Source organism: Aspergillus novofumigatus (assembly GCF_002847465.1).
Source record: "Aspergillus novofumigatus IBT 16806 chromosome Unknown P174scaffold_6, whole genome shotgun sequence".
Lineage (NCBI taxonomy): Eukaryota > Fungi > Ascomycota > Eurotiomycetes > Eurotiales > Aspergillaceae > Aspergillus > Aspergillus novofumigatus.
This window is the reverse complement of record NW_020194279.1, coordinates 1330115-1356792: the sequence shown is the minus strand read 5'-3', so window position 1 is coordinate 1356792 and position 26678 is coordinate 1330115. Positions and strand designations below refer to the sequence as shown.

The window sequence follows — 26678 nt, the reverse complement described above, 5'->3', positions numbered from 1 at the left end:
CTATCGGTGACGGCTATAGCATCCGACTCAAAAAACTGAATACTCAAGAGTGATTCGTCTCGACTGCAAATTCGTTCTTCTGCTTATGCGCGGCTAAGCTTAGTTACCGATAGGCACTGAGGAGTTTAGAACACCTACGGACTACGGAGGAGATACGGACACGGAGTAATATTTGAAGCGAGGAAAGAAATTCCCGTTTCGGTTAGGCTCGGTGTGCATAGGGTTACGCTGGCGATGTATTTTGCCGATTCAGGCAAGTGACCAGGGGGACCAATCTGCTAAGCTTCAGGTGTCAATACTCCGTTCACTCATATCTCGAATCTATAGTTGTCTAAAAATAAGGAAATTGACTCATGATCGTCTACTCATCAAACCAGTTAACCAGTAATCCCAAAAGCATATTGACTGAGCGGCGAGCAAGCGCAAACAGACGCCGAAGCTCTGACAAATAAGAAATGACAATAGCAAGCAAATTACCCTGATTACTTCGCAGAGGAGACGAATCCCCGCCTCGCTACTGGCCCCAGCCAAAGGATAAATAAGATGAACCGACGCTCATCCCGCGAAAACCGAGACTAACCAGCTAGACCGACTGATTCATTTGGCGCCTGTGTTCTTGGCTTCGCTCTGTGTCCTCGTACCTACAGTAGTCGACTCCATAGTGCCAGTCGGACTGGCCGTACTAGCTTCCAAAACGGCAAGTGGGCATCTCCCACTCACCGGTGCTAAATTGCAGCCAGGTACGGACGGAGTAATCAGTCGACGATTCATTGACTAATACTCTAGCGGTTAGCACCATTTATCGTAGTGGTATTATCGAAGCGCCCCACCGGGACGATCGGCCTGGTTTGCGCGCCAAGCTGTCTCATCGAGGATCCTGGTGAGGGATTTTCTGCAGTCGTGGAGTGGGAGATGGCTGGGTGATTTGATTGCATTACACATAGTATGGAGTATGGAGTAAATCAGCACGGCATCTTTCCCGGGGTATGTCATTCCGCAACAGCATAACACCGCAACGACTACACAGTAAAGAGGACAAGACAATCCTCATCTTGGCCCCAAGACGGGCAACTACCAAATACCAGCTAGAATTGAGCCATACTCCATAATCCGCATTCCGTAGTCGTCCCGTCGTTCTCGTATTAGGTAGACCTGCGGAGTACGGAGTAGTGGACTGCACCCCCATCGTCAGTAGTCAATCGCGCTGCAACCGCACCTGCAGCTCGCTTCACCCTTCTCCCAGACAGGCAATTGACATTCTCAGGTCTCCTGCAGCGTCGTGGCAGGACACGGGAGGAATCCCACGCCAGCCGCGGAATACCAACTAGACACGTTTGCCCTGGATTCTACGGTGCCACGTTCAAGTGCATGACGTCCACCGCAAAGTATCAATGCCAGAAGCAAATGAGGCAACTGGCACTGGCACGACGATTGGCAAGGTGAATGCACTCTCGGATGAGACCCGACTTTCAACTGCAGTCTGCCCCGAGTCCGAGTCGGGATACTCTACGACTACGCACTACGGAGAATTCTGGAGATATCCCCTCGGGGTAGAAGCACTAAGCACAAGCACTAGCGGTGGCAAGCACCTATCTCGGTCTGTAGACTTTGTAAACGATATGGAGTATGGAGTATGGAGAAGAGAGACATGCTCCATCGCATTAGACTTAAAATGATGACCGGTCTGGAGGTTTACATAATTGGGGGACTTAAGTCAATGGCGGGTGTTACAGCAGGAGAAAGTACAGCTTCAACAAGCAAAAAAAAAGGACTGGCAACTATCAACAAACAATCGGCATCATCATCCTCCAAAATGATAATCAAGGTGAAGAATATCGCCCGAGAGTTTTCCCATGTCATTTCGGCATGGCGACTCTGACATCGGTAGGAATTGAAGGTATCGGCCTACACGGCACCGCGGGAATCGGCACGTCAAACATAGTCAATTGCGGGATAAATGATTGGTTTGGCACTACGCAACTGAATCCCTGAGTGAGGCGAACCGTTCTTCCGTTGGATTCTATGGAGATTTGACGATGGGGTTTGATTGAATTTTTACTGAGGGTCTTTTGTGGCCCTTTCAGACACAGTTGTCGGTCACGAGCAGAGCGCGGGAATATGGCCATACTACGTGCGTGCTACCTTATCCGTACTGGGAAGTGGAAACCGAAAATGCACCTCTGGTACCGTAGAAAAACAAGCTGGATTGTGCTCAAGAAACCTGCATAACTTGGCATTAATGGTTAGTCATCAGCATTCCTAAATTATGATGCACTTCGTGTCTCCCTTACATATAACATGCTCATTACATTCAAAGATAAAGCTAAAGCCTGTATGCCGAGGCCTAGAACATGAAACTGAGACAGCTGCAACAGTCACCACACAATGCCTCGGATGACAAGGTGACAAAGGAGGTATTTCTGGCCGTCTGTTTACAGCTTCCCAAAAAAGGTGATCGACAGGTGCGTCTGACATGGGGCGCATTGACTATTGCCTTGCGGGTGTCGATCGCTATACGGAGTACCTTCGAAACGATAATTGTCCGATGCTGACTTGCAGTTGCATCAGTGTTAACTATCATGCTCTGATATGATGTAAGAGGATGGGGTAATTGGAGGAGATTTACAGAGTAGAGAGTACTGTGACCGCTTCATCCCGCCGCCAACACTGCATCCCTCATTCTAGATATAGATTGCTGATGGTGGCTTACATGGCCAAGAAAACCATACTATACATCAACTGCAGTACTCGGCAGGCAGGATCTATCCAAACAACGATGGTTTGACAGTGCGTGAGGGCAGCGACTGCATCGCAAAAGGCCAAGAAGCCCCTGAAAACGATACCGGGAGACGGACTCGCATGATTCGATCCTAGATGCAGATCATCTTAATGATCTCGGGAGAGTCTCAGACTCACAGCTCAGTCAGCCTCGTTTCAAATGAGCCGTGCTTTCATGATGTCACTTGTGAGCTGTATTTGGCAATTCTGTTCTCCGGTGCCTGACTCAATATGTCCTCAAATCCGCGAGATCGTCATGCCATCGCAAAACGTGACAGGAATCAGTATCATCTATTGAATCGACTATGATTCAACAAACCGAAAATAGGGGCACGATCAACAGATCATCGACCAAGCCAATAGTTTTATTTCTGCCAAGCATACCTGAATCCCCTGATGTGCATCCTGCAGCAAGGAACATGCTTGGCATCTCACTCTTCCCCCCCATACGGAGTAGCAGAATCTAATAATATGGGGTATGGAGTACGGAGTACTCTGTAGTCTCAGCTGTCCATCTATCTAGTGATACCACCGCGAAACTTATTCCTCGTTTTTGGTCCTTTCCTCGCAAACTCAAATCATGAGGACAGACAATGCCATGCAGTAGCACAAGAACGATCCCACCTCTTGGCAGTAGCACTGCCTCCTTAACTCTGTCCAGCGATATGCGCACATCCTGCATACAGACAGCATGTCGTCTCACTCCCAGAAAAGTATCCCTCATCCTGTAGTACCTCTACCCTCCCAACCAACCATATCCCTTCCATCACCCCCGCCAAGCCCTGCACTGCATTCCCTCCCTTCTTCTATCGTCTTGGCAAGCCCTCCAATTCCCCCTTGGGGCAATCAGACCTGTCTGCGTGTCTGGCGAGGTATCACGGGGGCCACCCGTATGGGTTCATTTCATTTTCGCGCGTACGCGGCTGTGCTTCGTTGGAGTCTTGGCGCGCTCCCTTGATGCAACTGGTCTACCCCGTAGATAGATAATTGAGGTGGCAGGTGTGGTGCGCATCGACAAGCTAGGTATGACAATCCCCTTGGCACGGGGCGGACGGGCGACACTCGGGTTGCAGTGTCAATAGGCGAGGTTGGCACTGCGGGTGAATTCGGAGAGTTGACTTGTTGTGATCAAGGAGTTACACAGTGTAGACTGCAGATGGTCATCGACTTGTCAGTTAGCATTCTCTCCCACTCGGTGTAATGCTTGTCTTGGAGCTGAGGGAAGGGATCTTGGCGGTGGTGAGAGGTATGCAAGGTAAAAATATAGTTGTGAGAGTGGAAATGAATGTAATCACATTAATATGTGATCAGACTCAAGGATAGGCCTGAAGTTGTATGCTCTATGTATGCGCTATACTACTGTAGTATGGGCTTGATTGACCATAGAGTTCTCTGAGTTCATGGAAGTTAGTGTAGTCGCTATGTTAAGAGGCATTTAATAGGGTATCATACAGGTAGTATGTATGGGTTGTATATCCAAGAGAAATGTATAGTGGTGATATACTAGCTATTTCCATTGGGTTGCGGACCACAAGATGCAACACTATAAATTCCTATTTAGCGGTGTATATATTGGTCCATGTTCAGAGATATATCTTAGTGCAGTAGATGGATAGAAATATATATTTAACCCTTCTATCAGCATATGTCATAGACACTGTCGCTGCTCAATGACTCTATGTATGCATGACACGATATATTCTGGTGATAATAGCAGGAAGCAACTTCAACAGTGGCACTCAGCATTTAATATCCTCAGACACGACAGTTTATGGATACGCATTGCAGTCGTGTAGATGGAGCTGTCACTAGGCCAGAGAATCCTAGAAGCAGTTGCTCTTGCTGGTACAGTTTCGAGTCCCTCGCTTGTCAGCCTCAGGGGATAGAGGAAATCTGCTGACTGCGTTGAATGCTAGCTGATACATGTCCGCCTTGTAGCAGAGGTTCATGACGGCCATCGCCATCTAATGAATATACTTCCGCTCTGCTCAAAATGTGACCTTGATGCCCACTGTACAAGGCACCAGAGTCCCAGGCATAAGCCTCTCGATGGCGAATTTGGCCCGCCAACCCGTGCAGTGCCCCGGCAGAAGCACAGCCGGATCGAGCTTCTTCAGATCTTTGATCGTGCTCTCCGTCTGCTGTTCCTCACTAGTGGCTAGATGGAAGCCTCCCACAACCGCATGAAGAGGAACAGAACCATCCAGGCATTCAACCGCATGCTTGGCCGCGTTGACCACTCCAGCATGGCTGCAGCCCGTGAACATGACGATTCCTTTCCCTGGTGCAGTCAGCATATGTACAACAGATGAATGAAGCACGCTTGTACATGACCAACATGCCTTTCAGATTACACATCAGGAATCGTTCATCAGCAATGAGCTCGTCGGAAAACCAATCGTTGTCCTCGTGGCTGAAGCGCATCCCTCCTTTCAGTCCGTTCTCGTAGGCAGTTTGCCGAGGGATTTCACCAGATACGAAAAAGAAATCATCGAGAATAGTATGCGCCTCGCCATGTTTGTCGACCTCCGCCCCAGCTGCTTCGATCTCCTCGAACGTGGGATCAGCTTGGAGGGATATGAGCTTCTGACCGATAGCCATCCCTCGATAGTCGGGGCGCGAAGGGTGCAAATCTACCGACAGGCCCCCGGCACGGCCCTTGCCCTGCTTGGCCTCGTTGATCAAGCGAATCGCGCGCAGAAGACCACCTGAGCATCGTCAACCGCTATCCAACGAGCCGCAACTGCCTTTCGAACAAACCCGAGTGATCCCTATGCCAATGCGACAACTGGATAACCTCTACAGAGGCAAGATCCGCCCGTAGCCGCTTCGCGTTCCTCTCCCAAGCATCTTCCTCCGGGCCAGCATCGAAGAGCACTGAATGGCTCACGTCACCTTTCGTCGCAGTCTGCGAAGAGTCAGCGTCGCTCTGGAACTTTGTGTTAGGCACAGCCGGCTTACCACTAGTATTGACAAACCGTGCGCGGAGCAGCAGATGTCTTCCATTCTCAGCTCCTTCTGAGCATCACCCCTGTCCTTGAGGTCATGAGGAGACCCCGTGGCAAGGCTACCCATCAGGCCGGAGACGTGGACGGTGTCTGGCGCGGCGGGCGACAAGGGGTCGAGCTCGTTGTCGATGATGACGAGTGCTTCGAGAGAGTCAATCTCGACGAGGTTAGAGCTGGGCATCTTGCTTATATTGGACGATACGTCGATGAGGAAGATCTTGTTGCGTGGAGGGGTAATGACAGAGGGGCCATGCAGGCGCAGGCTGCAGCAGGTGGAGGGCTATGCCTTGGGCTGCACGAGGCCTCGTTGATAATGTCACTCTAGACTACTTGGTATTTGAGGAGAGACTTTTTTTTTGCTTTGTCTACTTGTAATTCAATGGCAAATGTTCGATGTAAATACTTGTTTGGTTCACCTCTACAGATATATATTTGTGCTTATTACCTCATACTGAGGTCGGCTTATGACCCACCTACAAAATCCCTACAATTCCACCATACTTCAGCCAACATAGTTTCAAGAGCTCAATTTAATGTCCTATACCCTCAACTCTCTTCACAATCTATTTCTAGCCTCGTCCTGGATTGCGTGCATCGAATGGTCATAGACAGTACCCGCTTCTTGACCTTGATGCTCGTAGGCCTACATGAATATCCAGGAAAAGTCTCTAATTCATTTTTTACCCCTGACAGCTTCAGCATCGTGCTGAGCAAGCGGCCGTCCATCATGATGAGCGGACCAAGGGCTTTTATTTGGACAAGTGCTGAAGCTCAAGACACCGAGGGAATCCACCAACACCGGACCCACCAACGCAGTCTGCAGCTGGCGAGCAAGAGCAGGAGTAAGAACGCAAGGTCTCTGTTGAGCCTACCATAAACTCGGCAGCAATGTCGTTCTCTCTACTGCAGTTTCAAGAAGTTCCCGCGAGTCTCAGTGCGATCCGAATCTTGTAGACTTTGCCCACATGGAACGCAGGGGTTCGTAGCCAGCTGGCTTTGTTATGAGGCTTTGGGCCTGGGTCAAGTTTCCATTATTGCGCATACTCTATGATGAGTTATACTAGCAAACCTGAGCGAAATCCTTCGGCGAAGGCGAAAGGCTGTAACCTGGTTCTTCTTAGTTAAGAAAAAGGGTAGAGTATTCTGCTTTATGGAGTCGGAGTCAGCATTTCCCGACATCTATAGGTTCTGCTTGCTTTGACTTACTTCTGGAGAGGAGAGAAACCAATTGCCATGCCACAATCTCTGCAATTCAGTGAAGGGAAAGTGCGCAGGGACACAGAGGTGACCCCAGTGCCTTGTCTCGTGAGCCTGCTGGTACTGCCAGTAGAGTCCGCAGGCAAGAAAAGCTGCAGAATTTGGGAGCTCAGTGAAGCTGTTGGTATGTGATGAGCAACTGACCACGAAGTGGCTCATGGATATTCTAAAAATGGGATTATCTCTGGCTGAAAAGCTTCAATTCGCAACAGCACCTCGGTAGTTGTTGACGATGGAACCCCAAACTGCGGGGAAATCCGTAGCGACGATCAATCTCCAATCTTTGGCTCAAGGCTCAAAGCAAGATTCAATCAATATGACCACGGTCACTGGTAAGTCGATATCTCCCACCATTCATCTCCCTTTCTGATTTCTTCCAGTCCATCCGACTTGATTCCGTGCATCGCAGTGGATGAACCTACCTACAATGCGCTTCCTCCTCCTCCCCGTACTCCTCCTCCTGCTCAGCGCATCCACCGCAACCGCCAAACTCGCCCCAACATGCTTCAAAGTCGTCGCCGCACTCGTCAGCCGACCAGGCGACTTGTACGAGAGATTCCAGCGCGAAATCTGCGACAAGGGCTGCCAGCCGACCGTCCCACACTGGGACCTGTGGACGCGCAACAACACCTTCCTACCGGCCGTCCGCAGCGTGATGAAGCGGTTGGATGTACCGCGACAGGAAGAAGCGATGGTGCGATTGGGCGACGATGCAGCGAAGATCATCAAACAGCGGTGCGGTCCGATGCTTGAGGGCAAACATATCTGTTCCGACCCGGAGACGCTGGCGGCGTTTGGCAATTGCTTCAAGAAGACCTTTGTGCGGTCGGCTATTACGAATCTACCGGCGCTGTTGCCCATGGTGTCTGAAGCGCTGTGTCAAGAGCAATACGCATATCTCAAGGATGATCAGTTGTGGGAGGAAACGATTCCGAATAATATGAGAGAGTACGCGGCTGTTTGTCGGGATTTGGGGAATACGGGGAATACGGGGAACACGGAGAGTGTACAAGGGCAATTGGATGAGGGGAGTTATGACAATGATGAATTATAGTCTCAGGGTCCTTTTAATCCTACGTACACCTGTAATGACAGTCATAAGTTCATATTTGAGGTCGGTAATTCTGTTAACATTAAGAGCTGAATGAGCCTCCTCTCCGATGACGAAAGCCACGGCTGACCGCCAGGAAATGTTCCTGACTGCTGTCTTGTCAGCAGTTGTCAGCATCGGTCGATCGAGCTTACTTTTTTCTTCTTCTTACCATGATGGAAGTGACTGCTGACTACAGACTTCCATCTCTTCGACACCCCCGTTGATGTCTTCCATCAACACACCATGAAATACTGGATGTCTTGATGTTGCTGTCCTCTGTGTCCTTCATCCCAATGGCGTCGCGAACGACGTGTGTTTCCCGCTTGATGCGGCCGAACCCCATCGTGTCTCGTGGCCATCGATGCTTACCTGCGACCTTATTACAGCCTCCTTCTCGTCGTTTCGTTCATCCAGGCGAATTCAAACCATTTGTGCCCCCTTCTCCTAGTTCATTAGGCAAGCCCATCCCCGCAAAAACCTACACCCGCACTCGCAAATGGCTCCGCCGTCTCGCCTACCTCTCCATAGCCACCGGAGTGATCTACGCCATCGACACTCAGTTCTACGCATCCTCACTGACGCGGACCGCTCGGACGTTCTCGCTTGGGCTCCTTGTCGCACTAGACTACAAAATCAATTTCCGTCCGAACCCACCGTTCGCTGAATCCATCACAGCCTTGCATGCCCGCAACGCTGAACGACTGTTCGATCTGCTCCGGCATAATGGCGGCCTGTATCTGAAAATCGGACAGGCGATTGCCATGCAGTCTGCCATTCTGCCCCCGGAGTTCCAGAAGATGTTTGCCCGGATGTTTGACGACGCGCCGCAGAATGACTGGAAGGACGTGGAGAAGGTGATCCGGGAAGACTTTGGGAAGTCGGCGGAGGAGGTTTTTGGAGTGTCTTTCACAGGGGATCCGACCAAGGGCGTGTTGGAGCGCAAGGCTAGGGCGAGCGCGAGTGTCGCGCAGGTCCACTGGGCGCGATTAGCGGATGGGCGAGAGATTGCCATCAAGGTTCAGAAAAGGGAGATTGCTCAGCAGATCAAATGGGATCTGTGGGCTTTCAAGTAAGTTCATCGCATTGTCCTTCATTGAACGGACGCTAACGAGACCAGAGTGGTCACCTGGGTCTATTCCCGCACGTTCGATATCCCCTTCTACAGTTTGGTACCATACATAAGCGAGCGACTGTTCCTGGAGACGGACTTTGAGAATGAAGCAACCAATTCGGAAACCATGGCTAAGTTGGTGGCCGGCGAGTCGCGTCTGCGAGGCCGAGTCTACATTCCCAAAGTCTACCGCGAGCTCAGCTCGAGGCGGGTTATGACCGCTGAGTGGATCGAAGGAATCCGCCTTTGGGACAGAGAGTCCATCACACGTCCGTGGCTCGGCGGTTGGCGGGAAGGCAGCCCCGGATGCCAGGGAACACCGTTAGATGCTCCCAAGACCGAAGATCCGCTGGCCAAGGTCGCCAGGAATCCCAATCTGGCCAAGATCAAGCCGGAGCGCAACCACTGGCGCGGCTGGAACGGCAAAGGCGGCCTAGGTCTGTCGCTGAAGGACGTGATGACGACCATGGTCGACCTCTTCTCCGCACAGATGTTCCTTTGGGGCTGGGTGCACTGCGACCCGCATCCAGGTAACATCTTCATCCGGCGTAAGCCCTCGGGCCAGGCGGAGCTGGTCCTCATCGACCACGGCCTCTACATCCACATGGACCCCAACTTCCGCCACCAGTACGCGCGCTTCTGGAAGGCCCTGCTGGCCTTTGATAACCGCACCCTCAGCGAGATCGCCGAGGGCTGGGGCATCCGCAACTCGGACATGTTCGCCTCCTTCACAATGATGCGCCCCTACCGCGGCGGCGACCTCTCCACGCGCCAGCACCTCGAGGGGCTCAGTAAGGTCGAGCGCGCCCAGCTCCACTACGAGATGCAGCAGGCCGCCCGCAAGGCCATCCGCGAGATTCTCGCGGACGAGCACAAATGGCCCCAGGAACTCATCTTCATCGGCCGCAACCTGCGTATCGTCCAGGGGAACAACCAGTTCCTCGGCTCCCCCGTCAACCGCGTCAAGATCACGGGCATGTGGGCGTCCCGCGCGCTCGTCGAGTCGCCCGATCTGCCCTGGTCCGAGAAATTCGCGAACCTCGGGCGCCATCTCCTCTTCCGTGTTGTGCTCTTCACCAGCGATGTCTTCTTCTACTTTACCAAGGTGCGGCAGTTCCTGCACCTGGGCGGCGGCATGGAGGATGATATCGAGAAGCAAATGAAGGATATGGCCAAGGATATGGGGGTGGATTTGAACCAGAGCATTTTCGAGGGCTAGATTTCTGTCCGGAGATCCTCTCCCCTCCTTTCGGTTGTATTATACGATTAGACGAACATGAACATACATGATAGAGTTGTGAAGTCTCATTTCTTTTCTTTTTTATCCTACTTGTAGACAAACGCACCGTATCAAGAATCCGAATTATATATCATCCCATACCGACCATAAAACTCCCGCCAAATCCAATCCATAATCATCGTCATCACTCATAAGCCCAAAAAAGGGTATTCTATCCTAGTATTCCCACCCCGAGAATCCCAACGGCTTCCACTCCTGCCCCGGATACGCCGTACTCGACATGGTGATCTCCTCGCCCGAGTCATCATCCCACTGCACCGGCAATTCCACCGGTGCATCGTCGGGATTAATCGCCCTCGCCTCACCGCGGTGCGGATGGCGCTGACTCTGCCCTTGCACTTGCTCGCGACTCTGATCCCCATTTTGGTCAGCTGCAGCCTTCTCATCCGCAACAACAGACCGCTGCGGCTGCCCGTGCACCTCCGAGTCCTCCTCGTAGGTCGGCAGCCGCGACGACTGCAGGAGCCGCTGCGTGGTACTCTCCAGCCAACTTCCCTCACCCTCGCGCGCGGCCGAGGCCGCGCCGGCGCCGGCGGCGTGCTCCTCGTCCGAGTCGCTCGGCAGCGTGAGCTTCCAGGGGAGTTCCTGGTCCCCGATGCGGCTGGTGCGCGGGTTGCTGCGGAAGGTTCCTAGGTTGTTGGCTGGGTCGGAGGTGTCGGTGCTTGGGTAGCTGCGTTCTTCCGGGCGTGGGGGAAGGTATTGGGGCTGCGAGAGCGGATGTGGAGGTCTTGGGTGTAGGCGCGGTCGACGCTGCGGCCGCGGGAGGGCGGCGTGCGGGGGATAGCTTGGGGGATGGGGGATGTGAGGTGCGGTGGTGGAGAGAATTGTGGAGAGAATTGCGGAGAGAGTTGTGGAGAGAGTTGGGGATGATGGGGCTTGGTGGTAGGGTCATCTGTTGCTGTTGTTGTTGGTGGTGGAGGTGGAGGTGTGGTGGAGGAGCAGGTGGTGGTGGTGATTGCGGGGAGACCCTGCCGCTATATGAAAAGGAGCCTGCGGGTGAAGGCAGTCTGTCCGGTGGAGCGAGTCGGCTGTCAGGTTGGTGGGATAGAGATCCCGCTGCTGCAGATGCTAACTGCTGGCTGCTCTTGGAGGCCCGGGGCGAGCGCCTGAAGCGAGAGAAGGATTCGGGCGCGAAGTATCCCTCTGGCGGTGGATGTTGTCCATCGAACGATGTTTGACTCTCCACGTTTGACCGGCGCCGACCACGACCAGTCCGGTCGTCTGAGTAGAAGCGTGTATGGCCCGGTGCTGGATGCGACGACACCGGACGAAGCCATTCCATTGTCTGCGCAACAGATGACTCGGGAGCACGTCCATGCGCCTGAGCCTTATTTTGCTGCTGCTGTTGCTGCTGCTGTTGAGAACGACTAAACCATGCCTAGTTGGGATATCAGCTTGATGCAGTCAGCCAAGAATACGGGCTTAACTTACACCCAGCCTATCAAAAGCTCCGCGACGCGACCGGTCAGTTTTGGGCGAAGGCTCATCAGAAAACGAGGGACCCCGATTCCGTCTGAACAATCTAAACTTCTCCATGGGCGGTTTGCTCTTGGGAGATGCTAGCTTCCGTGGAGGCGATCCTCTTGCAGCCAGGTCAGCGTCAAAGAGGTCATCCTGCGAGACCTGTGCATTTGAACCTGTCCGCGGGCTGCTTGAGCCAGCGACAGAGCCGGATTCATAAGAAAAAGCAGGGTGCGCAGACGAATCGCTGACACCCCTGGAATGAGTGAAAATTTCAGCCTCAACGCGGCTCTTCCGAGCATGCCAACGGCTGAGGCCAGGACTCGGAGTGGTAGCCGTGCCAGCAACACTAGGAACAGGCGTCTGATTCGCGGGACTCAGCATGTCGCTGGGATTAAGATTTGCGGGTTGACCGACGCCAATAAGATTAAGACTAATCTCTGCTCTTGCTCTTGCAGATTGGGACGGCCGTGCTGGGGACTTGGTCAGCTCAGCTCGTATTCGGAGTAAGTGCTCATTGCGAGGTAATCATTATAGGGGACATCTTGAATAAAGATATAAGAGGAAAGTCAAATTCGAATTCCACTCACCCAGTCCCAGCCTGGATGATGGCTGCAGGCCCGAATACGCCTCTAGAGTGCCCAGCGAGGAGACGGAGGGAACGCTTATGCGACGAAGAGGAGGTGGAACAGAGAGCCTTGTACTAGTTGCAAGGTCGACGGGGGGGATTGCTCTAAGCCCCGCCAGATATGGTCTAGAAGATGAGCGCCCGCAGGTGGCGGTGCTTCTGCGTCTTCTGCAACACCAGGACTCATCTTTCCATGGCCAATTGCATTTTTATTGGTGATCTTGTCGCTGAGGCCGGAATAAAATGCAGCATTCTGGTATGGAGCCGTCAACAATTCACCTCGTTCCTGTGGCTTGGCGTTTGCTTGTGTCAGGCCAGCCTCTTTCCCACAGTTCGCGTCCACGTAATAGCCTGTCGCTAGAGTCGCTACGGTTGCATCGACAGGGAATCGGCGCTTATCGTCGCTTTTTAGAGGCTTTCGATAGATCGGTGTCATCGTTGACACTGTTTTTCTTCTCAAAATGCTTGGTAGTTGAGCTTTTGTCGCAGAAGAACTCGACGGCGCCTTGGAATGCGAGCATCGTATCATCTCACTGGGCAATGGCTTTCTAAGTATACGTCCCTGTGTATTCAGTTGGCGATGTAAAAATGCTATATTGATATCATCAGCACTTCGTCGTCTACTTTCACTCGCCGCTGCATGCTGCAGCTCTACGTCCCAGGCTAGTTGCGTCGACTCGGTCAAGGCTCCTGTCCGTCTGATGATGGGTAAACTCGCAAACTGCACAGTATTCCGCTTGAGAGCCATACTCTCAGCTTCATATTGGTCTATGGCAGGTTGAAAGTCTGAAAGCTGGATTTCTCTGCGATAACCGCGCACGCGGTGGAATCCCTACTGATCAACACGCAATTAGAGGTGACAGACAAATCATCGGCGATAGATTTGACAATAGTTGGGAAAGCATTAATCATGTCCATTCTGATTTGGGGACTGCATATGTTCATTACACCATGGTATCAAAGAATAGAATAAGCAAGACAGGACCAGAGAGAAAGAAGACGGATGCAGCGAGGGAGAATCGTATATAGACCACAACCTCCGCTCTCACGTGCTTATAAATAAATGCATGACCACCAAACCGAAACCAAGAAATTAAGCATCTACCTTTTCTGACTCCCCTCTTTTCAGCTTATTTCTGCCCTTGGCGAAGAGACCCTTTGCGGCCTCGCCTGCTCGGCCGCCCAGGGCTCCCGCGGTATGTAACAGGTCCTTCCCGCGTTGCTCAACCTGTTGTTTATTCATGATCGAACCAAGCGGCGCAGATGGGCGTCGTGCGTGGCCCGGTCCAGACGGAGGGCCATCTTGATTTGCTGAGGTGAAGTGTCCAAGAGACGACAGCTTCGGGAATTTCCCTTTGGATACGACCGCTTTAGGCTCGACAGAGGGAGCCTTTATGCTCTGCTCCACAACATCCATGTGCTCCGGATGGGCACGAATCACCACCTGTAACCAATTCTTCAACCCAGTATCGATTGTCGCGAACTGGTCCCGCGTACGGTCGAAAGCTCGTACTCGCTCATCGGAGGATTGTTTCCCCATAATGTCCCGGAAGCCCAACAATGTCGGCTCAACCGTGGGAGGCATCTTGGGCTCAGGCAATGGGGATCGCTCCTCTAAACTTTGACGATTGATGACTTCAGGCAGGTAGCTTTCATTTGAGTCGCTGATATTTTCCATGGCAGCAGGAGTCACTAGGGTGAGTTTAGGCTTCTCAGGCGTCTGTTGGACGTCACCTTCGTGACCTCTGTCCGTTGCCATCTCCGACTCGTTGGGGGCAGTCTCTGGCGCTAGCTCAGTCGCATCGTTGCCCACAGGGAATTGTCCTGGAATCGGGATAGCCGACGGTGAAGCCGCCTGCAAGTCCACTGGAGGTACCTCCTCCTTCTCCTCCTCTGACGATGATTCCCACGAGAACCGTCGCTTCAACTTAGGTTCTGAAGTAGGCTGAGAAGGTGCAGTGGGCGCCGGAGCACTCTCAGGCGAACTGGTGTACAGATCCTGCTGCGAGACATTCTGAGAAGCACCGTAGACAGGGGCTGGCGGTCGTAAATCCTGAGGGCTTGATTCAACTTGCTCGCTCCAATATCTTTCGTATTCACTGGGTATTAGACTGTCTGGCCGGCTGGTCTCTGTGTCTTGTCGAGCAGCCTGCGGCCTGTTAGGAGTTTGCTGCTCTGTTTCCGCTGAGGGCGTGGTTTCCCGGCTCAAGGAGCGAATTATCTCCTTTCTCAACCGATCGCTCTCGGTGTCCTGCGGTGAAGTTTCTGCGCTGTTTGAAGGGATAATCACTGGAATTTCTTCATGACTTTTGATGGGGGAGTCGGCAGCTGGGTTGGCGCCAAAGTTGAGGGGCGCTGGTAGGTCCCTGTCGGAACCAGTTTGAGGCAGGAGCACAGAGGCTCTATGTGGCAGCGGCTGTTGAAACGAAGAGGAACTGTCTCGCGGGGAGTCTGCAGGCGTCTCCGATGACATCTCTGCCAGCACGGAGGGAGGAGTTGCCTCGGCGCTGTTATTGATGATCGGTTTCCTCGAAGGGCTGTTACCCGGACTGGGAAGGCTAAGATCTCGCCGATGACCAGGCTTAAATACCATGGCCTGATCGTTGGTATCTCTCGGTGTGGAGATTTCACCAGGCTCCTCCACGATTGTTGGCGTCTTTTCTTCGTTCGGACCGCGAGTACTTATGATGGGACTAATGACCGACGTGCTGTCACTATTGGATCGTGCAACGCTGTCAACAGTTGTGCTTGGAGTGTCGGGAACGTCGAATGCTTGGTGTACAACTGAACGGAACCCGAGCGACGGGTTGTGCTGCAGCTGATGGGTTTGTTGAGAATCGGAGCTCTGCTCTTTCTGCACGCTTGAATCCGAAGCCAAAAAGTCAGCATCGAAGCCAGAAATTCCCCTGACATCGGGGAGCTCAAGGCTTGCGGCACCAGGCGCGGTTCTTGGAGTGGCACTTGGGTCGTCAACCTTGCCGTGATCGACATCGTTCGGCGCATTAGATCCCGGACCTAATTGAAGGTCGTGATCCGCGGTTGCAGGCGGCTGAGATGTAGAAATAGGCTCAGTGTGGGAACGGCCCGGACCGGAGGGGCTGCCATTCCGAGGGGTACCTGGCGACTGTTGGCGTCTCTCTTGCATGCGTTTGTAGATGTCGGCAGGTCGCACGAAAGGCAGAGGCTTGTTCGAGGGAGCACTGCCCGCAGAGCCCTCGACAGCATTGCGGTCCGCCGACTGACTGCGACTTCCAGCAGGTCCTACACCGAGAGTTGCCACCTGATCCATTGAGCGTGATCGATCCATGCTGGGTAGCGGGGGTCTTAACGGATCCCGAGGAGCTACTCTGGATAGGTCGTTGGTGCTTTGGCTGAAGCTTGCCGGCTGGGGCATCGGTAGCGGCTCATCGTCGTATTCCTCGTAGTCATCGTCACCCCAGTCATTCCCATCGTATGAATATTTCTTCGCCTCGACCCAACGCTTGGTCTTTGCGCGGTTAACATTTGTTTTGAACGAAATGGGGGTTCCACCGCGGGCTTGTGGTGCCACTGGAGTAGTGGTACTGGGAGATGAGCTGTATGTCCGGACAGCATCAGTCAGCCGAGCCCAATATATGCCGTCTTAAGTGAACTTACAGCGTCTCATACTCCGGTTCGTAGGGAACTTGAAGTGGACGAGCCATTGCTACAGGCACGGGAGGGAAATGGAGAGTTGGGCAGCATCAACAAAGTGGGACTAAAGATAGCGCAATAGCAAATCAACATAGGAGGCACATCTGAAGGATATCCCGATGATGAAGGCTATTTTGTCGAGATCAAGATAGGTTGTGCTGGACCGTGGATCGAGTTCGACGAAGTCTACCTAGAGAGGAAATGCGGTATGTTTCACAAGATGACGTGGGTACGATCGGATTGCGACAGCACCTGATGCTCAGCCTCGGCGACGTGTCAATGTCGGATAAGGAGTGTATCAAAAACAGCGAGTTGTGAAAGGTAAGTTTGCCGATCAGCTTCTTGAGAACTTGAGTCTCTCCCTCAGCGACAGTCGATGATTGTTGTTTTTCCCCCTCTACCGGTCATGATAGAGAGGTACCCCTGGTACTTAAAATAAACTGCGGCCTGATGCGGCCTGGGGAACAAGTGTGGCTCTAGTGGCTGTGCAAGTGGCGTTTATGTCACGTGGAGAACCGCCACACTTTCCCCCATCCGGAATGACACGAATCCGCCCCCATAGAGAGTGACAGAGGACGGACGTCTTTCTTGGCCAGATCAATACTCCTGTTCATGGCGTTGACGAAATGATACTCCCTAGACTTTCCTAATCCACTGCTAATCCCGACTCACTCGATGTTTACTTGTTTACTACCCCTATTTGACTAACGCCGGATACGCCTCAACTGTTGCCTTCTCCTTATCGATTAGCTCGACCTCTACGGAGTGCATCCTAGCCTATTTCTCAACTTCCAGCCGCCTCGACTCGCATAATATAGCGGCGACTACGAATCTGCGACCTTGAAAATGGTCGGTCCCTCCATTCAGGATCGCACGGGCGAATTCCAGGCCATCCTCGGGCAGGCCCAGAAACGCCTCACGACTTCCAAAGTCGGCTCACAACGTCAAGCACTGCTGTCGGATTCGCAACGGAGACAGGCGCACGCAGGCACAGATGGGCAAGGACAAAGCAAACGCCGGTCGGAGTTTGCTAGGAGAGCCGCGGAGATTGGACGAGGTATCACAGCGACAACCGCGAAGCTACAACGGTTGGCTGAGTGTGAGTAGTTGGTTGCCGATGGGATTCTTTCATCTGCTGATCTCAACGTAGTGGCGAAGCGCAAGACGCTCTTCGATGATAGACCTGTCGAGATTTCGGAGTTGACCTACGTCATCAAACAGGACCTGGCGTCGCTGAACCAGCAAATTGCTTCGCTGCAAGCGCTTACATTATCGCAACATCCAAAGACGAATCGATCAAAAGCGGATCAGGAAGGCGAGCACAATGACAATGTAAGTGGACTGCGAGTGGCCGGCTTGCGCAACGCTAATGCAACGTAGGTCGTGGTTATGCTCCAAGGAAAGCTGGCGGATGTCGGTGCGAACTTCAAAGAAGTCCTCGAGGTCCGAACGAAGAATATTCAAGCGTCGCGATCTCGGACAGAAAACTTTGTCTCTTCAGTATCGTCCAAGTCGCAGGTCTTGGATCCGCAACGGTCGGACTCTCCACTGTACAACCCCTCGGGACGGAGGACGCCACAACCAGGTTTCCAAGGAGGTTCTTCGGATCTATTGACGCTCGATCCCTCGAATCCCTCGCCACTTGGACGTCCATCGTTCCAGACGGATCAGCAGTTACTGGTGATGGAGGAGGCGCAGACAAACAACACGTACATTCAGGCCAGAGGCGAAGCCATTGATGCCATCGAACGCACCATCAGTGAACTCGGCGGGATCTTCGGCCAACTGGCTCAGATGGTCAGTGAGCAGTCAGAGATGATTCAACGGATCGATGCCAACACCGAAGACGTGGTGGACAATGTCGAAGGCGCCCAGCGCGAGTTGATGAAGTACTGGAACCGGGTATCCGGTAACCGATGGTTGATCGCCAAGATGTTTGGTGTCCTTATGGTGCGTTTCTCTCTCTTCTTGATGCCATTGCGGAAGCTAACGAGACAATCACAGATTTTCTTCCTTCTCTGGGTTTTGATAGCCGGATAGATATACCCCTTATTTGTTTCTAATGTATTATTATGGGCTCTGGCCTCTTGCTCGACACGTCGTCCCCGCGCTCGGACGCATGTTGCATATCTTTCTTCACTTGAACATGGAGCTATTTCTATTTACAGTGCTCTGGCTAGACTTTCCTATGATCGCTTATTATGAGCCGATGTCAATATTATGTTGCTAGTCTGCAAATACTTAGTCGATTTGAGCGTCGACATGTACGTATAGTCCTCCATTACTGCATAATCCACGGCTGCCTTCTGTCAATAGAAGGACTGTTGCAACACTGCTCAAGTTCACATCTCAATACTGGTCATCACAGAATTCACAATGTAGCCTTATATACGACCCACGGAGAATGTGAACTGGATCCTCAGGGCGATGCGTAATCACACCTCGTCGATACATCTCCTTCTCAGCTGCCTCAAACCATACCTGCCTTAGATCAGGAGGAGCGGCCAGCGCCTGCTCGTCAGCGGCAGCGGCCGTTTGGTCCCCTCCCACAGACGCTAGGTATTCCTCCCAGTCGTTTCGCATCCGCAACAGGAACTCCCTCCGTTTCGTCCAGGTGGACGATACATTCCCGGTATGTGCGTGCTGAGCGCGCGTGTGAGGATGGCTTTGTACGTTCCTGGCGTGCGCGTGCTGCGCTTTTGCGGATTGGCCGTCCGCTGCCGCGCTGAGAAAATCTAGGATCTTTTCGAGGGTGGATGTCGTGAGGAGAATACTGACCCAGCTTCCGGTTGAAGTGTGTGGGAATTCGGGGGTCATCAGGTGACGCACAGAAGAGCAGAGGAGATGCATGCAGTGGTGGGTGGAGAGGAGGACCTCGGTCGTTGTGAATGGGGGCCGTTGGAGGATGGACTGTTGCTCTTCGAGCGAATGGTGCAGATGATGGTGCTTCCCCTTCCCAGTTTCCCTTGTTGCATCGCGAGCTGCTGCGTAGGTTTCGAGGAAGAATGCGATGTATGCCCTGGAGATGTTAAAGCTGGGTTAAAGGGTGGCATGGGGGTCAATTGGTCGACGTACAAGGGATACAATAAGCGAGATTGAAGCACGCCAACGCCTCTGCTGTAGATAACTTCCTTTTCGGTCTTGCAGGTTGACCAAAGAGGCTGAGCGTCAGAATCGTGCTGGAGATGATGCCGAACAGCATACTCGGCTAGATAGTATGACAACCTGAGGCAAGTCACCCAGCAGCGAGTTAGGTCGGCGAGATAGCCGAAGGAATATTGGGGGAATTCGTCGTGCGACCTGCTAGCAGAGTACTGCGGTGGTTGGGGTGGGAAAAGATCAGAGATGAATGTCAGGTCGTCTCCTGGAGAGCAGTCGCTGCTCTGCAGATATTGGCGCTTTCGATAATGAAGATACTCGCGGGATATCGCATACTCTTCTTGATGGATTCGCTTGTACAGCACCCGACAGGACAGCATCAAAGAATAGATATCTGTGAGTGAGCAGTGTACCAGTATCTGAGTAAGGACATTGACTGGTATTCCCTCCCAGACTGAGTTCCTCTGTTTGGGGGAGTTGCTAAGAAAAACCTTTATCAGCTGTATGCACTCTAGCTGCTCCGTGACTGAACATACATAGTGGATCTTCCTCTTGACGAACGGGAATGTCTTCTTTTATGCAAAGCATGGCGAACACGATCTAGAACAGGGTGGCTCATATTCGTTCACTCCATTGAAGGATCTTGCCGAATTTCTCTCGTTATTTGTCGTCAGGGAGTGTTGCAGTTTGAGGATTGATAGAGATCAAACCATCTGTACTTCAAACCAGCCGAGGGCTATGTTCCAACACAACCGAATGAGAAAATAATGAAACAATTGCGCATCGCCGTGGGTCTGGCCCCAAATCAGGTTTGTCTCTTGGCTAATCTTGTTGATCGTGTAGTCCCACCGACCCGCTGTCAGATCATACTCAAATAGTCAACTTGGTGGATCAACTATAATAAGGCTGAAATAGTCTGTTGCCAACGAGCCGGGATGTCGCAGAGTATTGGTATAAACTCCAGACTATCCATCCCAGAGTTCAAGTCAGGAAATTTCAATGAACCCAGACCCTTACGGTAGTCTGTCTTCTGATGACCCTGTTGGGCTCGGCGAACTGCACGACCGTGACTCAACTGAGCATTTGATTACGGCCGGATGACAAGTTTGCATGAGGCTTGTAGAGGAAAATGTGGTTCTGAGCGCTGAGAAGCGTATGCAAACGATCTGTAGTGTTCATCATAGCCAGTCATGCATCCGCAGACTTTGAACGGACAAGGAGAAGCAGGAGAGCATGTCGAATTAATTATGCTGACAGTTTCCGGATCGAGAATTCTAACACTTTCCTATTAAACCCTCGACTCATGCAAGATGACATCCACCCTCCAATCCAACAGTTCTATGCTTCCAACCTAATCATATCCTCCAAAGATCCAATCTTCATGCTCCTAGTTTCAGTCACCGTCACTCGCAAAGTGCCCAATATCCCCAAGGTCGATATATTCGTCCATCGGCGAAAGACCTCTGATCTCTTCTACACCAGCTCTGAGGGCACCCATCACGACAATGACCCAATCCGCTGCTGATTTCTTTGCCGCTACGGGGTCATCGCGAACCTCTGTCTCCCTGAAGTATTCAATGTCCGTGGCATACCTAACGCTGTCAGCTATGTGTCGAGAACCTCGTGTCAAGAGGAATGGCATACACTCTCCTCGCCTCCGGGTCAAACTTGAGAAAGGAAACGCCAACATAATCGAGACCGCGCTTGTTGAACTTACTATCAGATAAACATGTCAGCCTGTCTCAAGACAACACGGAAGATCCACCGCCCTTACACAGCCATATCAAGCAACTGTTTCTCGATGCGCGGAAGCTCATCAGCATTCAGGAATTGAGGCGCGTCGGCCAGACTGAAGGTCGGAAAGTGTTCCAGAACCAGTATCCACAGGTATCCGCCGGGGTTCTCAAAAGTCAAGTCCTGATGCATCTCCCTCTTGCCGTAGTACTTGGGAGTATAGCCGGTGTCTGACAAGGTTCTCCAGATCTCGCATTCGTTGCGGAAAAGCTCAGCGGCATTGTTTTTCATAGTTCGCTTGCCTCTCTCTTCTTCTCTCATGAATGGGTCTGCCCTATGTTGATGAAGTTAGTGACCAGACTTGGATAAGACAGAGGGCAGAAGACATACTCCAGGAAGAACTTGACGACGACAGAATCCTTGGTCTCGCATTCCTCTGCTTCGAACATGGCCCTGCGCTGATGGTAATCGCTATTGTAACGCTCCCAGAGGATTTTCTTCAAGCGATAGAGACGCCCTGCGATTGGGAAAGTGGCTTTTTCGAACTTTCTCATGACGCTTCCAGCAGGGAAGTCCTTATTGGCACCTTTGCACCGGCACTCACTCTCCATTTTGGGACTGCCAATGTGAACTGAGCTGGGGAGGAGGCATGAAGAAAGCTGAAGAGTGATATGAGCCTTATACAACTCACGTGCATACAAACATCAGTGAATGGGATAGAAAATAGCGTGGTCCTAAGCGAGACGCGTATACAGTCTCCAGCTCTAGCGTTGGACGCGTGATAGAAAGCACTGAGTGAATCATTCATGAGTGTATATCTCTCAAGCCTAGGCAACTCGCCTCTTTCACCCCCAGGTTCCAATATCAACATTGAAGCACCCTCTGAACATCATATCCATACAAAGTTCCATGACACATCAGCAACGAAACCCCGGAAGTTCAATATAACCCAATGATGATATCACCATCTATCTGAGCGTCCAAGTCCAATTTTACCTTGGCATGGACATTCAGATGGATCTTGATGTTGATACTCTCCCTCTTGCCATCGTCCCGTTTCGTCGTTGATTCAGCGGCCGGTTCGCTACCAGTTGGTTTGACCACCACGGTTTTTTCTGTGCTTTCTTGCATTGGTTCGTCTTGGATTTCTGCTGGGGTACTTGGTCTTATCAGCTATAGCACAGATATTGTCCTGACTTGATACATACCTTGGAGCATCCTGCCATTTTCGATCGCCCATTCTGTGGTTTGAGAGTGAGATATGGAAGTCTAGACCTGTAGAAACAACGACAGCAACGAGCGAAGATAAGATAAAGTAATGGAGCAACAACGGGAAAATCTCTCTATATCATCCGTGGGTTATGTTGCATCTTGCGTTGTGGGGATACCTCCATTTCCGTTTCCGTCGATCAGCGGCAAGGTGTACCTGAAGAACCACAACCACCATGGACAACCGCATTGTCCTGTCAATTGATCACCGTCACTTGAAAGTTAACTTTATTATTAGCTTTGTGAGCCGGCAGTAGATGTCATTCCCATACGGTTAACCACCCGAATCAACCAACAACACCATTTGACTGCCTCACCATAAGATCCATATCATGGTCCTCGGCCTCGCCCTAATGGGCGCCATAGCCCCAGCAATGATAAACATGGACCAGAGCTCTAAGAACCCTTCAGCCGGCCTCCAACAAGCCAAGCGCCAACGGGGCCATCTCCTCGCAGAATGTTACTCGAACGAAGAAACGCCGGAACAGCGAGACCAACTGCACGATGCACGGGTATATCTCGAAGATGGAAAGGTACGGTACTCAGCCCATACTCACCTTAAATTATTGCTTACTATAATTCATAGTTGTATGTAACGAAACACCCAACTCCAACAATGACCCCCTTCGACGGCCACTTCTACACGCACCCAGACTTCCCACCCGATAATTCCTCCGGACTGATCACTTTAGGCGGGGAGACACCGCCTCTCGCTCGATGGGTGTTTCTAGATGCTGAGACGAATGAGATGCGCTATGGAGGGAAAGGGGATACACAGGGCCATATCTGTGGACCGTTTGATCTGCTCGATGTCGAGAGTGGATATGTCACGCTTGAACAACGGCAGAGATGGCTGGCTGTAAAGTTGCCGGAGCAGCAAGCCCGAGAGCAAGAGGCGTTGGAGCTGGGGATCTCGGAATCTGAAGGTGGAGTGAGAAGGTCGTGGACGTTGTACTTTGATCGAGATGAGTATGCGCTGCCGGAGGGGACACAGTGGGTGAAGCTTCGTGTGAGGCATGTTCCAGTGGGGAGGTAGTGGAATCTGTATTCGAGAGAATTGGTTGTAATAGTAGTATATCATGCTAGACTGGGTGTGGACTTAATGGTAATATTACATTCCGCATTCGGCAAGACAGGTTGCTCTAGGCTGCGGTCTCAAGTAAACAAAGACGAATTCTATACATGCAAAACAAACATCACCGGACAGACAGCCAAAAAAAGAAAAGGTCAATCATTATCATCACTCATAGCCATTAAGCTCACAGTTCACCGCGTCGGAATGAAATGCTTAGATTGCTCCTGCTGCTCGCTGAACGACTGGGGAAACGCCGCGATGGCAGCCACAATGCCAACAGCCATGAACCCCAGGGAAATAAGGGACCAGATGACGCCCCAGCAGCGAGAAGAGCCACCGTATCTCTGCGCGAAGACACTCGCATCGGAAGTATTGACTTTGCGGAGAATGAGATCGTCACACTGTTCACGTTAGCCTGAGCTTTTCAAGAAGAGTCGAAAGGACGTACAATATCCCAGACGCTGTAAAGCGCTGACATGACTCCGATAAATAGCTACGGCGGTTAGCACCATGGCCAGCAGAATAAGGACAGGAGGGAAAACATACAACAACCCACCGCAACGCCTCCCCATGAACGATAAACCAACACGCAACCAGTAACCCGACGGCCATCAGAATCGTCACGATAGTCAGCCAGTCCCTCCGCGCCCACCACAGCGTAAGCAAGAAGCACACCCCCAGGATAATACTCGCCACCTTGCTTGCGACAATGTCAAACCCAGCAAAGATCAGCAGAGCACCGATAATGGACGAGCCTAGGTATCCTGCTGGCAGGGTGATGGCGCTGATACCGCCCTGCATGTGCGTGACGCCGCCTTCGTGGGGGTCTAATGAGATGGACTTTACTCTGCCTCCTGTGCAGCATGCGGTGATGGCATGGCCGAATTCATGGAAGGCGATGACCAGCATCTGTTGTCATTTAGTTAAGCAGATGGTAAAATGAGGGTAGGCAAATGGTACCTTGAAAGGCCATAATGACCAGCGGACGTAGGGGAGGTTCCAGAGCAGTGCGATGACAACGACGTACGCCCCCATAACGCCCAAGGTTACTGCTTGAGTGTGGTTGACGGAGAGATCTCGCTTGAGGAGATGAGGCTGTGAAGCCTGTTCCTCGAGTACGCTTCTGGCGAGGGCTGCATACGGTGCCATTTTTGATGTTGTGCACTTTGAGAATAATTTGGAAAAATCGAAGCGAAGTGCAAATGAAGCTTTTATTCCTTCCTCGTGATCATAGTAAATGCCTGACTTGCCTGGTGCCTACGCGTCCAATTGCAAATCCTTGCGCCGCAGTAAACACTTGTCCAATTCCGGCTAGCGTGTGGCTGATATAAGCCTATTTTTAGTATTTGCCTTGTGGATACCGTCAACTGGCCAACGATATTGAGCAGAATTTCAACTGTTGTATGATTGGCCAGAAGAGGGTATAGATCTGCAATTTCTTTTTTTCTTTTTTTCCCAGATCAACTTTCATTCTGAAGAATTAGTATCTGCGTACCAGAGTCTGTGCTTTGAAGCAATGAGTATTGTTTAAGATTTCCTACATTTAAGCGTCACTGGCGCTTATCATAGCAGCAACGATTGATGTTGAATTTGATCATGGCTCCACTGCCGGGGCCAACGCTAACACCGCCCCCCATGGCGAAGCTTCTTCGGTGGAGATCTTCACATACTCCGCTAGTATTATTATGAATATGATAGCATGAGAGTGAGACATCATGGACGCTAATAGCATCATTGCCGACAGTCTGGTCCATGTAGTGAAAAAAGACTAGTGGCTAGACTGTCCGCCGTGTACGAAGTCTAGAAGTCGAGGCACTCGAATTTGGACGAGTCTTATTGCACTGCAGGATGGCTTGGATACAACAACATAACTTAGAAGACATGAGCTACGCTACAACTTCTCAAACCTCCCATGCCTCCCCTCGCCATCCCTAAACCTCGCCGCCCCACGCACACTCTCCGTCGCCAACACCTTGGACCCCATCTCAAATTCCCTCCGCAGCGCATCCTCCATCGACCCCGCGGCATACGCACTATAATAGCAGCTCCCCCGATCAACATCCAGACACCGCTCCGGAAACCGCATCAACTCCCTCGCCAACACCCTCGCCTCCTCTACCGCCCGCCCCTCCCAACAACCCGACTCACCAATCCCATCCCCAGCGCCTCGCGCGCACCAACTCCCCTACCCGTGAGTATCAGATCCAGCGCCCGTCCCAACCCCACAATCGCCTGCAACCGCACCGTCCCGCCGTCGATAAGCGGGACGCCCCACCGCCGACAGAAGACACCCAGAACGGCATCCTCCTCGACGATGCGCAGGTCAGCCAGCAGTGCGAGCTCCAGCCCGCCTGCGACGGCGTGGCCGGCTATCGCTGCAATGAGGGGTTTTGAAATGTGCAGGCGCGTAGGGCCCATTGGCCCTAGAGATTGGACATGACCGTCTGTGTTGGACGAGACAGGGACAGGTTGGAGGTTCTCCTGGGTGGTGCTCAGTGTGGACGGGGAGGATCCGGATCCGGTTCCGGCTGCGGCGACAGCGTGGAGGTCTGCGCCGGCGCAAAAGGTCCCGCCTGCGCCGGTTAGGATGCAGATTTTCTGGGCGGGTCGGCGTCGAAGCCGAGAATGGCGTTGTAGAGGGCTTTGGCGGTTGGGGGTCGACGGCGTTGCGGCGGTGGGGCGGTTGATGGTGATGGTTGTGATGCCGTCTTCTGCCGTGGTGAGTACTGATTGTGCCATTTTATAACTCCGTAGATGGTTTGGATTAGTTAGTCGATTGTCTTTTATTGAGTTGGGGGGTCATTTATGCTGAATACGAGCCTCGGTTAAGCTACCTGTGTTGGACCGAGGCGATGAGAGTATCCTGTGCTGGAATGTAAAGAACAAATATATGTATAAGCTGTTGCGAGCGCAACCGTGTAAGCCTGCAGGAGCAAAGCAGTATGCTAAGCAGGAGATATTCAACTGAAAAGGTTCAATACTTAATCAGCACCCTCATAGGGGGAACCTAGGTATCCTACATTTTTGTATGGTAGCCAAGGTACCTAGGAGTTAGGTTCCAGCGTGAGAAGCTGGGGAAGTGGAACATTAGAGAGGGGGCGTAAGTAGATATTTAAGAGGGGGCAGGGACAGATAACCCCCTTATGCTGTGTATTGGGAAGATAGGATACTATAAATCATATAGTAGTTATTA

The 26678-nt window shown here is 52.0% G+C and overlaps 14 protein-coding genes across 14 annotated transcripts; 6 read left to right on the top strand and 8 right to left on the bottom strand.

Annotated features, from left to right (window-relative positions):
• Positions 1–1081: 1081 nt before the first annotated feature.
• On the top strand, positions 1082–2010 carry P174DRAFT_248890 (uncharacterized protein). Its single transcript, XM_024821454.1, has one exon. It carries the CDS (start codon positions 1392–1394, stop codon positions 1674–1676), a length of 285 nt encoding a protein of 94 aa, XP_024680387.1. The 5' UTR covers positions 1082–1391; the 3' UTR covers positions 1677–2010.
• A 2756-nt stretch (positions 2011–4766) lies between these two features.
• Positions 4767–6341, bottom strand: P174DRAFT_514206 (MBL fold metallo-hydrolase; the record flags this gene model as incomplete). Its single annotated transcript, XM_024832065.1, has 4 exons — positions 5740–6341; positions 5539–5686; positions 5121–5486; positions 4767–5059 (listed from the first exon to the last, which is right to left on the bottom strand). Exons 1-4 carry the CDS (start codon positions 5965–5967, stop codon positions 4767–4769), a joined length of 1035 nt encoding a protein of 344 aa, XP_024680386.1. The 5' UTR covers positions 5968–6341.
• Positions 6067–7087, top strand: P174DRAFT_248897 (uncharacterized protein). Its single transcript, XM_024821455.1, has 2 exons — positions 6067–6936; positions 6993–7087. The coding sequence occupies exon 1, from the start codon at positions 6166–6168 to the stop codon at positions 6661–6663; it is 498 nt and encodes a 165-aa protein (XP_024680385.1). The 5' UTR covers positions 6067–6165; the 3' UTR covers positions 6664–6936; positions 6993–7087.
• Positions 7088–7421: 334 nt separating this feature from the next.
• Positions 7422–8106, top strand: P174DRAFT_443770 (uncharacterized protein). The gene has a single exon (XM_024827911.1). The coding sequence runs from the start codon at positions 7471–7473 to the stop codon at positions 8095–8097; it is 627 nt and encodes a 208-aa protein (XP_024680384.1). The 5' UTR covers positions 7422–7470; the 3' UTR covers positions 8098–8106.
• A 178-nt stretch (positions 8107–8284) lies between these two features.
• Positions 8285–10591, top strand: P174DRAFT_393265 (ABC1 kinase family protein). Its single transcript, XM_024823587.1, has 2 exons — positions 8285–9205; positions 9254–10591. Exons 1-2 carry the CDS (start codon positions 8400–8402, stop codon positions 10464–10466), a joined length of 2019 nt encoding a protein of 672 aa, XP_024680383.1. The 5' UTR covers positions 8285–8399; the 3' UTR covers positions 10467–10591.
• P174DRAFT_443767 (uncharacterized protein) lies at positions 10552–12695 on the bottom strand. The gene is made up of 4 exons (XM_024827910.1): positions 11979–12695; positions 11515–11925; positions 11297–11422; positions 10552–11252 (listed from the first exon to the last, which is right to left on the bottom strand). The coding sequence occupies exons 1-4, from the start codon at positions 12390–12392 to the stop codon at positions 10704–10706; spliced, it is 1500 nt and encodes a 499-aa protein (XP_024680382.1). The 5' UTR covers positions 12393–12695; the 3' UTR covers positions 10552–10703.
• Positions 12696–13729: 1034 nt separating this feature from the next.
• P174DRAFT_373719 (uncharacterized protein) lies at positions 13730–16922 on the bottom strand (the record flags this gene model as incomplete). Its single annotated transcript, XM_024822523.1, has 2 exons — positions 13730–16211; positions 16825–16922. The coding sequence occupies 2 exons, from the start codon at positions 16920–16922 to the stop codon at positions 13730–13732; spliced, it is 2580 nt and encodes an 859-aa protein (XP_024680381.1).
• A 232-nt stretch (positions 16923–17154) lies between these two features.
• Positions 17155–18651, top strand: P174DRAFT_393258 (t-SNARE syntaxin; the record flags this gene model as incomplete). Its single annotated transcript, XM_024823586.1, has 4 exons — positions 17155–17407; positions 17459–17640; positions 17689–18258; positions 18313–18651. The coding sequence occupies 4 exons, from the start codon at positions 17155–17157 to the stop codon at positions 18346–18348; spliced, it is 1041 nt and encodes a 346-aa protein (XP_024680380.1). The 3' UTR covers positions 18349–18651.
• Positions 18652–18657: 6 nt separating this feature from the next.
• P174DRAFT_393256 (uncharacterized protein) lies at positions 18658–19835 on the bottom strand (the record flags this gene model as incomplete). The annotated part of the gene is made up of 2 exons (XM_024823585.1): positions 19384–19835; positions 18658–19327 (listed from the first exon to the last, which is right to left on the bottom strand). The coding sequence occupies exons 1-2, from the start codon at positions 19785–19787 to the stop codon at positions 18658–18660; spliced, it is 1074 nt and encodes a 357-aa protein (XP_024680379.1). The 5' UTR covers positions 19788–19835.
• Positions 19836–20312: 477 nt separating this feature from the next.
• Positions 20313–21752, bottom strand: P174DRAFT_492507 (uncharacterized protein; the record flags this gene model as incomplete). Its single annotated transcript, XM_024830835.1, has 3 exons — positions 20313–20999; positions 21182–21475; positions 21532–21752. The coding sequence occupies 3 exons, from the start codon at positions 21750–21752 to the stop codon at positions 20801–20803; spliced, it is 714 nt and encodes a 237-aa protein (XP_024680378.1). The 3' UTR covers positions 20313–20800.
• Positions 21753–22080: 328 nt separating this feature from the next.
• Positions 22081–22381, bottom strand: P174DRAFT_422933 (uncharacterized protein; the record flags this gene model as incomplete). The annotated part of the gene is made up of 2 exons (XM_024825090.1): positions 22081–22300; positions 22350–22381. The coding sequence occupies 2 exons, from the start codon at positions 22379–22381 to the stop codon at positions 22081–22083; spliced, it is 252 nt and encodes an 83-aa protein (XP_024680377.1).
• A 361-nt stretch (positions 22382–22742) lies between these two features.
• Positions 22743–23446, top strand: P174DRAFT_374823 (uncharacterized protein; the record flags this gene model as incomplete). The annotated part of the gene is made up of 2 exons (XM_024822594.1): positions 22743–22943; positions 22997–23446. 2 exons carry the CDS (start codon positions 22743–22745, stop codon positions 23444–23446), a joined length of 651 nt encoding a protein of 216 aa, XP_024680376.1.
• A 15-nt stretch (positions 23447–23461) lies between these two features.
• P174DRAFT_453050 (M50 family metallopeptidase) lies at positions 23462–24634 on the bottom strand (the record flags this gene model as incomplete). The annotated part of the gene is made up of 4 exons (XM_024829129.1): positions 23462–23886; positions 23934–23978; positions 24032–24394; positions 24446–24634. 4 exons carry the CDS (start codon positions 24632–24634, stop codon positions 23677–23679), a joined length of 807 nt encoding a protein of 268 aa, XP_024680375.1. The 3' UTR covers positions 23462–23676.
• Positions 24635–25304: 670 nt separating this feature from the next.
• P174DRAFT_443761 (enoyl-CoA hydratase/isomerase family protein) lies at positions 25305–26559 on the bottom strand. The gene is made up of 2 exons (XM_024827909.1): positions 25634–26559; positions 25305–25613 (listed from the first exon to the last, which is right to left on the bottom strand). Exons 1-2 carry the CDS (start codon positions 26222–26224, stop codon positions 25377–25379), a joined length of 828 nt encoding a protein of 275 aa, XP_024680374.1. The 5' UTR covers positions 26225–26559; the 3' UTR covers positions 25305–25376.
• Between the last annotated feature and the right edge of the window lie 119 nt (positions 26560–26678).